General features: G+C 35.3%; 1 protein-coding gene across 1 annotated transcript in view; it reads right to left on the bottom strand.

Moving 5' to 3' along the window:
- Positions 1-12201, bottom strand: part of EPHA5 (EPH receptor A5) — a 317049-nt gene that overhangs the window by 98044 nt on the left and 206804 nt on the right. Inside the window, exon 5 of the mRNA XM_030888562.2 lies at positions 802-907. Coding sequence (XP_030744422.1) covers positions 802-907 — 106 coding nt within the window. The remainder of the gene's footprint in view (positions 1-801; positions 908-12201) is intronic.

Below are 12201 nucleotides of genomic sequence, written 5' to 3'. Positions count from 1 at the left end.
AATATAAAATGAAAGCTATTTGACTACAAAGTTTGCTTTAGGTTGATTATGCTCAACCCAGTCCCAGAGCACAACTCCAAAGGATGCTCTTTCTGAGATTCTGCCTCTTCCACTTTGATTTAAAATGAGGAGAATGGAGATATGTAGCCTATATATTGGTATACTCATATTTATTATTATAAAGTTCATATTAAATGAGTATTATGCCATCATTAATGTGTTCTAATTTAAATAATTCAGAAAGTGAAAATTACAGAAGTGTTTTATATTTGAAGTGCATGTTTTCTAGAATGTGGATTATGAGATTTATTAATCCTCTTCCTATAAATCTGGTAGAAAGAGACACACATTTTCAGATACAATGACTAAAATTGAGCAGGCCATCATACATACATAGGAGAAAAAAATCAGATTAAAAATAGCAAAAAAGTATGAGCTCCTAATAAAATGTTAAAAAAAATAATAATAAATAAATAAATAAAAGGAAAAAAATGTGCTGAAAAAAAAAGATAAAAAAAAAATAGCAAAAAAGAGGGAGATGCTTACACGAGTATTAATTACATAAAGCTACAACTCAAGTCATTACAATGCTGAGAAGAGAGCATGCCTGGAAAGGAGAAATTGTGTACTAAAGATAAACCCTAACACAGACACGGCAAGGGTTAAGAAACCTTAATTTATTAAGGTTATCTATTGACATATTGCTAGCTTGATGTGTTTTGGTATGTGCTTTGCCAAATGCCCAGCTCAAGGAAATGAAGAGATCCGCGGCAAAGGATCAGAATCCCAGGCCCCTCTTACCTTCCACTGAGCAGAAAGCCGATAACAACTGCCAACAAAATGCCTCCCACGGTCACGGACACAGCAATGATGGGAATCTGGCTTTCGTCGCCGGGTGCTGCAACTGCTAATATGAGACACGAGAATGGAAGTGGTGGTTAAAGGGATCATAAGCCTTAGAAACAGGAGCTGCTTAATACTCAGTAATCAATACTCAGGAATCAAGTCAGTTTTAAGCAATTATTTCCCACTTGGCTTGGATTTATCCCTAAGATCTTTTCTCAAAAGCAAGCATCTTTAGGGAAAAAATATTTATTCTCCAAATAAATTTCAAAAGCTTCACTAAGTCACTGATTATCTCCTTATCATAAAAAATGGATGATTCTGTTTGCATAGAATTCATCTAGGGACTTAAGTTTGCAAGTTAAAAGGTATCATCGTTTGCTTCAAACACCTTAATCTAAATATGAGGGAACAGTTATACGGGATTTGATATTTATAAAGTCCACATCCTGCTGTGCTAGAGAAGAAAATCTAGTTAATTCAGAAAAGGTCTGTCTCAGCCCACATGGCTGGAAGTCTAAAATGCTGTGGCTAAGATCTCATTCATTGATATAAATATAAACTATTCTTCTGAATATAATAATATATATTTTCTAGAGAACATTTTATATAGAAATTCATTTCAAGCAATATTATAATCAATAAGTATATTTTATAAATAGAATAACTTAAAAGTAATATCCATATATATTTAAATCAGATACATTAGAGATACAATTAGATTCCTTTGTATAATCTTTTTCAAAAGTATGCATGCATTAAATCAAAGAATTTCCATTTCAACATCACAGATGACATAGTAATAGTATAATACACAACAAATCTATAATTACTATGGGAGTCATTAGATAGCTATACCTATAAAACACCTGAATTTTGTTCCTGAATTGTTATATAATTCCTTATTAAAGAACAAACATATAGAGTAAAATATATTTTATAATAATCTCAAGAATTCCTCAATAAAAACCTGAGTATGCTCATTGTTTAATTATACAATGTGGATGTTTTCAGAGTAGCATGAGTTAACCTCAATGATCTCAAATTTTTATTTAGTTAGATTAATCACAAGAACATTAATTTTCATTTGTCAATTTTTAAAGCACTTACCAGGTGTTTGCCCAATCAGAAACTTTTAAACTCCAAATACTTCTTTTAATTTTAAGTCAACTTACCTTTGATTATTTTTAACCAATATTTGTTGATGTTTAATATTTTTTTGCATTTTATAATATTGTCAATAATTTATGGCCAATCTTGTTAGCACTGCTGATAGATGGTGCTCACTAGTATCAAGATAAAGTTGATGCACGTTCAGGTTGAATTTGAAGAAAATTAAAACAAATCCACAACAGCCAAATTACAACCTTGAGTATATTTCACCTGAATCAGAGAGCATGCCAAAGCAAATGTGATGCATTTGAACACTAACACCCAAGCACCATACAAGTTGCGTGATAACCTCAAGAACATCATAAATGAGAAAAGCAGAGGGTTATTAAAATTATAGGAAAGGAAAACAAAGCAAACGAAAAGGGCACAGTGGATGTCAGAAGAGATTCTGAAACTTGCTATTGAATGTAGGACAGCTAAAGCAAATGGAAGAAAGGATGAAGTAAAAAATCGAAAGAGAAAATTTCAAAAGGCAGTTCCAGAAGCCAAAGTACAGAATTATGATACTATATGAAAAGAGTAAGAAAAATGGTGAACATTAAACCATTTCATGACGTTTGGTCAAGAAGTGATAGGATGAAGGAAGAAGGCCTAGTAACACTGAGGGTCTTAGTGAAAACAAGGCTCCAGACATTGACAGAAAACTACTTTGAAATATTTCAACAAGCGTGCTGTGCTAAAAACACTCACTGTGTCTCCCAAGATCTTTAGAAGACAGCTAAATGGCCAACAAACTGGAAGAGAACCATATTTGTGCCCATAAAGTGAGCCATGGCAAAATACAAATTATTAAACAATACCATTAATACAAGTAAAATTTACTGAAGATTATTTAAAAAACCCCACTACAGCAGTGCATTGGCAGGGAACTGCCTGAAATTCAAACTAGATTCAGACTCTGGGATAGAATGCAAGATATCATGGCTGATGGCAGATGAATTTTGTAAATATCCAAGAAAGATGTTTACTTTTGACTATGCAACGGTATTTGAATATGTAGATCATAACAAACTACAAATCACTCTGTGAAGAATGAGACGCCCCACTTAATTGTGCTCCTAAAGACTATAGACCAAGAGGCAATTGTTCAAATAGACCAAGGGATAGTACCTGGTTTAAAATCAGAAGAATCATAGGTCAGGATTTTATGCTTGCATGTGTTCACTTTTGCTCTGTTTTACCTACTTTGAACTTGTGGTCAGAAAACCCCAGGTCCTGAGAAGGACATCATGTTAACACAAAGGTTCATTGATACAGAGGAAGACCCTCCACCCTTCTCTTGAGGAGCTGGATGGACAGCTGCCTAACAAAGGTTTAAAGGAAATGGTTAATATTAATTCAGTGTATGAGTAAAAGGAAAGCAGTTTCACTCCTTTTTAGAAATATCATGAATGATTGTTAGTGATTGTTAATAATTTTTGTAATAGATAAGACATGATGATATTCCATAATATGCACATGTGTGTGATACTGAATATATGAAATTCACTTCCAATGATACAAATATGAACACAATTTTATTTATAAGAGTAGCTTCATTAAAATAAATGCTAATGGTATACTAACATTTGCCTAATATTAAAATTAATAAATATGGTAAAACTATTTTAAAGTAAAGTCAAATAATAAACTTTAATATTTCTTTGTTTTACTCTATTTCTTATTAAATTAGACTTTTTAATGATGTAAGCAGTTAAATTAAAAAAATCTGTAAGGATTATTTTAAATAATTATTTACTACTTAAAATTTCCAGCATTTAACATTTTCAAATTTGTTTTAATTATTGGTTATTTAACATGTATTGCTTAATTCATGAGCTACTTCTAACAGAGAACAGTTTAAATGTGTTCTCATTATTTATTTCTCTGCTTGTCATGCCACAACCAATAATATTATCAACCATATTAACTGAACTACAAATCTGGAATTCAAAGGATAATATCTCTCTATATTTATTAATTCTTCAGCAACACCAACAAAAAAAGCCCTAGATATGAAATATGGTGATTTTAACATATTTAAAATGTGGTAGTGTTTTATTTAAGATGTGAACCTTTAGCTGCTTATGTTTTCCAACATCTTATGTGTTTATTAAAAAGTTCTTGATATCTCTAACACTTTATGAAGTCTAAAAGTACAGAAATTATAGATTATCTCCTAAGAATAAGATCCAATCATTGTGAACTCCTCTGCTGGCAAGAGGTACTGACCAACCATACCCGAAGTAGACAGGCTTTACAGTTCCTTTCCCTAACCAGTAATGGAATGTGTCAGCCCTCACCTCCAGGGGTGGTCTCTGCTTACCACAGAGAGGACCAGATTCTCTTCTACAACTTATACCATTTCCCTTGAGCAGGATGCCCACAGTAACTAAACAGGTATACCTAGGCTGTTGATTTTGCCTACTGAAGCAAGTCATCATTATTTCCAATTGGTTTAGGCCTCCAGACATCAGCTTTGATCCCACAGTTTGGGCTTTTGGCCAGTAGCATAATCCTTTGTGTAGCAAAGGAAACTGGAAGGAGCCCCTTATCTCCATGCATACTAAAGGAAGCCACAAGCACTTGAGTTTTCCCCCCATAGCCTTTCTCTAGCAAGAGGTTTGTCTAGAAATGGAAAGATGATGAGACTGGGTATCCTTGGCTCTGTTGTTACCTGGTTAAAGTGGAGTTTTCTTTTATTCCTTTACCACAGGACTCTATCTAATGGAAGCCATAAAAAACATGGTTTATCCTGCCTGTGTGTGAATTGTCTTCTACATGTGATGATAGACAAGTATGCTACCAGTACGTTAACAGATTTAAATGCAGAGTTTTTATGCCTCCAGCTGTGCCCTTCACTTCTGAGGGCTTGTAGTCCACCATTGCAAAACAGTCTGGCAAAAAAAACTGTCCATGAAAATGGAAGTGGATTCTAATTTCTTTTTCCCATGTGCAATAAGGCAATGCTGGAGTAACTGACCCTCTTTGGACTTGAAATCATTGTTAAGAGAAGCTCATCAAGCTGGGCTTCCTTCCAACCTCCAGCACACGTACTCACCCAAGGTTCCCCTTTGGGAGTTAGAGACTGAGTGCAGTATGTGGCCGAACTTCCCCTCCTAGAAAATGACTGTCGCTTTTCAGTTAGAACTGCTGAAAAGTTAGAACTGAAATTAAGAACTTTTTCTTGAAGAGAACTAGAGATGCCAGTTTTCTTAAGAGAGTAAAATTCTTACATGGTAAGAAATATGAAATCATGGCTCTTTTTTCCCTTTAGTGATCCCGCGGTAGGTTACTAGCAGTCCATGGAATAAAGGATTTAGGTGTGAAACTAAAAGGTTAAACATTGATAGATTATTTTTTTTAAAAAGTAATTGAGATGTATTCTGAGAGTTCTTAAAAGCAAATTTGAGACAATGTAAAATGTAATCACTAAAATATATTAATTATAAAAATTAATATTCTGATTGCAGAATAATGTCTCTTCCACATTACAAATATACTTACTTTCTGGGAAATGTAGGGTGGTATATTTAGCTTTAGTTATTAATGGTTAAAATGAGTGATAGTTTAGAAATTTTCACTGTTTAAGTTAGAAGAAAAAATACGATTAATTCAATGTGGATTAGGAGCAAAACAAAACAAAAACTCAGGCTTGTCTCAGGAAAGGTCATTCCCTGGAGAAAGACACTATGTTTAATACAGGAGAAGGGCAGCAATCCAAAGGAAGGCCGTCAATAAGATGGATTGACACAGTGACAGCAGTAGTAGTGGACTGAAGAACAATTGTGAGGATGGCACAGGACCAGGCAGGGTTCGATTCTGTTGTGCATGTGGCCACTATGAGTGGGAATCAAGTCCGTGGTGTCGAACATTAACAACAATAAAAACAACAACACATGGTTAAGATACTGCCTTGTTTTTTTTGACATTGCTCACACACCTCAATTATAAATCTAATTTCCATTTACTTTACTTTTTATTTTACTTTCTCATTATATTTTTGGGCAGCTTAGCATTGAGATAGAAAAGTTCGATAAGGATATATTACAAGAACTTCTAATATGTATGGGTGGAAGTCAGCGGAAACACTTAAAGAGAGTCTGACAGACAAAAAAACATGAGGATGCTATCCAATGTTATCCATTAGATAAATGCAAATGAAAGCCATAATGAGGTAGCCATTCATACTAGTTATATATATATAATTATAGTTATTCTTAGGTGCCATCAAGTTGGTTCCTACCCAAAGTGACCCTATGCACATCAGAAAGAAACACGGCCCAATTCTGTAGCATCCACACATTATTCCTATGCTTGAGCCAATTTTTGCAGCCACTGTGTCAATCCATCTCATAGTGGACCTTCATTCTTTTCATTGTGAGCTTCCATTTATTTAAACAAACATGATGTCTTTCTATAGGAACTGGTCTCTCCTGATAACATATCCAAAATATGTAAGACAAAGTCTCACCACCCTAGACTCTAAGCAACAGTCTGACTGTATATTTTCCAAAATTGATTGGCTTATTTTCTTAGCAGCACATGACACTTTCATTGGTTGTCACTGGTACCATAATTCAAATACAAAGATTCTTCTTTCATTTTTATTATCCAATGCTCAATTTTCACACACATATGAGGCAATGGAAAATACCACGCCTTAGGCCAGGTACACTTTAAACTTCAAAGTAACATTTTTGCTCTACATTAATCAAAAGCATTCTTGCGCAGCAGAGTAATCTAAGGCAACTCATCTTTTGATCTCTTGACTTCTGCTTCCATGAGCATTGCTTGTAGATCCAAGCAAGACAAATCCCTTGCCACATTGAACCTTTTCTCCATTTATCATGCTGCTATCTATTGGTCTAGTTGTGAGGATTTGGTCTTCTTTATATTGAGTCATATCCATACAGAAGGTTGCAATCTTTGATCTTCATCAAGTGCTCCAAATCCCCCTCACTTTCAGCCAACAAGATGGTGGCACCTGCATATCACAGGTTGATAATAAGCCTTCCTTCAATCCTGATTTCATATTCCTCCCACAGTGAATTAAGTCTTCTGTCATTAGTGTTAAATCCAGCAAATCACTTCTTGAGGTGTTCTCAAAAACAGGGTGACTAGACGCATGGTAATATTTTGATTCTCATGGACCTGTTTTAATTTTCTTTGCTTTTAACTGGAAGTTACAAATGAGAAATTGATGGTCTGTTCCACAGTCTTTTCCTGGACTGGTTTTAGCTGATTATATTGATATTCTCCAATCATAGATGTATTTAATTTAAATTCTGTGCATTTCAGCTGAAGAAATCCATGTATACATTTGCCATTTATGTTGTTGAAAAGAGGTATTTGTTGAACTTGCAAAATTCTATCATTTGATCTCCAGCTTTGTTTCTTTCACCACGACTGTATTTTCTAACTATTGCTTCTTTCCTCCTTGTTTCCAACTTTCGTGTTCCAATTGCCAATAATTATTAGTGCATTGGAAATTTTATCAATTCCCGACTGAAGACACTAGTAGATTTCTTCAATTTATTTATCATTATTTTTGTGTTTATTGTCAAAAAGTTAATTATACTTTCTATCACAACAAATATAGACATTGATGCAATGTTCCATTCATCAAATGTTCCTTTATTTACATGTGAGATACATGTTTCAAGGCAAGTCATGTGAACCAGAATAAAAACATGCATACCAACAAAGAATCACCAGTTTTGCTTAAATGGTTCAATCACTATAGATTCTTTGTTGATGTGCAAGTTTTTGTCTTTCACTGCTTTTGAGAATGGGAGTAGTAAGAGTACTTAATTGTAAAAGCATTTATATTTATGGACAATTAAATGAGAATTGTGAATTTGTATAAATAACAAACTAAAACATGGAATAAAAATAATGATTGGAAGTCCCCAATTCAAAACCTTACTTTCAATACACTTTCCAATGTAATGTAAATATTTTTTGAAGTTCTCTTTTCCCTACTATATCCTTTTGGTATGGGCACAATAATTTGGACAATTACTTCTATATATAACAGAAATAAAAATAATTATTTACAGAAAAATGTTCCACTTATACCTTAGGTGCAAACATGGCAATGCTTTTGAGGGTGACCCAGACCTGGGCAGTGTTTCATTCTGTTGTACATAAGGTCACTAGGGGTTGGAGCCAAATGGATAGCAACTAACACCAACAACATATCTTATGAATATTTATTATCATTTTTGTATAAATACATATTATTTATTTTATATAAATAATTAAAAACACTTAATTTTTCCATGAAATACTTGGATTACAAAAAACCTCCTATAAGAGTTTGTGGTTTTGAATTACCATGAGCAAAGTCAGCCGCTTCCCATCATGATGAAATGCCCAACGATATCAGAAAGCCGTGATGAATGAGCTTTCTGTAGGCTAACATGTTGGAAGTAGGTTACTGGTCCTTTCTCCAGACTGCGTGTTAGTCTGGCAAAAGTGAAATGGAACCCATTCCATTCGAATAGAATCATACTCATAGCAACCCCACAGGGGGCAGACTTGAACTGCTATATTTGGCTTTAGAAGAGCAACTTACTGAAGTCTTTATTCTCAATTGGTCAATCAAGTGAAAAATCAACTCTAACCTAAGAGTCATAGCTCAAATACATGTGCTGTTTGAGGTGCTGTGAAATCAGTTGCTACTCATAGTGACCCTATGCACAGCCAAATGAAACATTCCCAGTCCCAGCACGGCCTCCCAAGGTTTCCTACACTTGAGTCCGTTTCTGGCGTCATTGAGTGTGTTCATCCTGTTGAGTGCCTTTCTCTTTGCCTCCAACTTTTATCTTAAATGGAGTCCTTCTAGGAAAATAGTAATTGTTCTACATTTTAGGGATCTAGTGGGGAAATTATATGTACTTTATCTGAATTAAGTAGCTGCTAAATAAATTATTTCAAGTAATTTCAAAGAAATCTGCACAATAACTATCTAATGACTGGCATATGATATAAATACTAGAGAAACTTTGAAAAGCATTATTTTAACTACTAATGTGTGCTATTTCTTCATGTCCTATAAGATTTTGTGGTTGTTAATTACCACTGCAGAGTTTGCCTTTTACATCATGATGAAATGCCCAATGATATCAGAAAGCTGTGATGAATAAGATTTTTGTTGGTTAACTTTTTGGAAGTTAACCTTTCTCCATAACTTGTGTTTGTCTGGCAAAAGTGAAATTAAACCCATTCCATTCTAATGAGTTCTTACTTATAGAGGACTATAGAGGGCTTTCTGTAATAACCACAAAAGTAGATCACTCAATATGTTTTCATGTCAGTCCTGGTAAATTCAATCCTGGATATAACTCATGGACCTCTGCACTTGTAAGCTCTGATGATATTTACTCAGCATCAAAGCACCATGTAAAACTCTACTAGAGGGTAGTTGATGGCTGCACTAGTGGTACTTTGGTGGGAATTCAGTCATTGCATCCATAATGCCTCTTATCACTCTATCAGCCTTGAAAAGGGAGGGGTTTTCATTTATCATTACCCGAGGCCCTCAAGAAGTCATGACTTTTAAGAGAAAACTTTTAAATGACACAATTTTTTATAAATTTCCAGGTGGTGTATAAGACAGCTATGCTATATATTAAAACAAAATAGACTATATTCTTATTCTCTAACTCTATGGTACATAAGAAGAAAAACCAAACAACAGCAACAACGTCTGATCATTATAGACCATAAATGTTAATTATTAAATCATATTCACAGAAATATAGCCAATACATTATCAAAGGATGCTTGTAAAGTGCAGGGAAAGAAAGAAGGAAAGAAAGAGAGAGATGGGGTGGGGAGGGGGGAAGGAAGGAAGGAGAAAGAATTAAGAATAGAAATTATTATTTGTTAATCATTTTATTAGGGGCTCATAAAACTCTTATCACAATCCATACATACGTCAATTGTGTAAAGCGCATTTGTACATTCATTGCCCTCATCATTCTCAAAACATTTCCTCTCCACTTAAGCCCCAGGCATTAGGTCCTCCTTTTTCTCCTCCCTCCCCGCTCCCCCCTCCCTCGTGAGCCCTCGATCATTTATAAATTATTTTTTATCATATCTTGCCCAGTCCGACGTCTTCCTTCACCCACTTTTCTGTTGTCCGTCCCCCAGGGAAGAGATTATATGTAGATCCTTGTAATCGGTGCCCCCTTTCCAACCCCCCCTCCTTCTACCCTCCGGGTATCACCACTGTCACTACTAGTCCTGAAAGGATCATCCACCCTGGATTCCCTGTGTTTCCAGTTCCTATCTGTACCAGTGTACATCCTCTGGTCTAGCCAGATTTTAAGGTAGAATTGGGATCATGATGGGGGTGGGAAACATTTAGGAACTAGAGGAAACTTGTGCTTCATCGTTGCTACACTGCACCCTGACTGGCTCGTCTCCTCCCCATGACCCTTCCATAAGGGGATATCCTATTGCCTGTAAGAATAGAAGTTATTATCCACACCACAATTCAAATGCGTAGATTCTTCTTTGATCTTCCTTAATCAATGTATGACTCTCACATGCATAAGAGATAATACAGAATTTTATCGCTTGGGTCAAAGTAATATCCTTGATTTCCATACGCTATAGAGGTCTTGGGCAGCAGATTTTTCAAGTCCTATGTCTTTTTATCTCTTGGCTTTTGCTTCCATGAGCATTGATTGTGGATCCAAGGAAGACAAAATTCTTGATAATTTCATACTTTTCTCTGTTTATCATGATGCTACCTATTGGAACAGTTGTGATGATTTTGGGCTTCCTTACATTCAGTTGTAATCCATACTGAAGGCTACAATCTTTTATCTTTATCAGAGAGTGCTTCAATCCTTCCCCACTTTTAGCTGGCAAGGTGTGTCATCTGCATATCACAGGTTGTTAATAAGCTTGATGCCACATTCTTCTTAATATAATCCAGTTTCTATGATGATTTGATTATCATACAGACTGAAGATGCGTGGTAAGAGGACACAGCCCTGATACACACGTTTCCTAATTTTAACTCATGAAATATTTTCTTCCCTTTTGCACATCTGCCCCTTGGTCCATGTGCACATTTAACATGAACACAATTAAATGTTCTTAAATTCCCATTTTCTCCAGGTTATCCACAGTTGATTATGGTTCATACAGTCCAATGGCTTCGGATAGTCAATGAAACACAAGTAAATATCTTTCTGGTATTCTATATTTATAGCCAAGCTCCATCTGACAACAGCAATGATATCCCTTGTTCCACATCCTCTTCTGAATACAGCCTGAACTTCTGGCAGGTCCCTGTCAGTGTATGGCTGAAACCAAGGATCTCAAAGCAAATGTCGATGCATGTGACTACAATGATGTCATTCTAAAGTTTGAGCATACTGTTTGGCTACCTTTCTTTAGAACAGGCACATATATGGATCTTTTCCTGTCAATGGGCCAGATAACAGTCTTCTAAATTCCCTGGCATTGACTAGTAAGAGCTTTCACTGCTTCTTCAGGTTTCTGAAACATTGCAATGGATATTTGATGAACTCCCGAAGTCTAGCTTTTGGCTACTGCATTCAGTGCAGTTTGAACTTGTTCTCTCAACATTGGTTCTTGCTCACATGCTCCCTCCTGAAATCACGGACTGTTGAGTAGCTCTTTTAGGCACAGTGATTCGGTGTATTCTTATTCAATATTTTGCCGAAAGAATCTTTCAAGATTGCAACTCAAGGCCTGTATTTTTTTTTCTTGACTTCTTTCATTGTCAGATGTGCAGAGCATGTTCTTCCCATTTGGCATTTAAAATTATATATTTAATAAATTAAATTCTATTAAAATTCAAATTACTACATTTTCTAATTTACTTTTCCAGTTAGACTGGAAAAGTATATATATATAAAGAACAGAAAGGTAAATGTAAAAGGGGCACAGGGAAAAAGCTACTACATACAAACATATATATAAAGAACAAAAAGGTAAATGCAAAAGGGGCACAGGGAAAAAGCTACTACATACAAATACTCCAAGACCTGGTAGTATGGCAGGGGCCAGAACAAATCCTGGGGTGCATATGGTAGCCAACTAAAATGTCGGGGGGAAGGGTGGAAAGGGGATAAAAAAGATGTGTGGCGGGGGAATAGGGCGCTGACCCACCCAAGGGAAGGGTATTGTTTGTGTCTCCATAGGAAAAGAGGGACCAGA

The sequence above is a fragment of the Echinops telfairi genome, unplaced genomic scaffold, assembly GCF_000313985.2.
Source record: "Echinops telfairi isolate 266 unplaced genomic scaffold, ASM31398v2 ScPeMD7_7468;HRSCAF=8506_0, whole genome shotgun sequence".
NCBI classification, from domain to species: Eukaryota; Metazoa; Chordata; class Mammalia; order Afrosoricida; family Tenrecidae; genus Echinops; species Echinops telfairi.
This window is presented reverse-complemented; position numbering and strand designations above follow the sequence as displayed.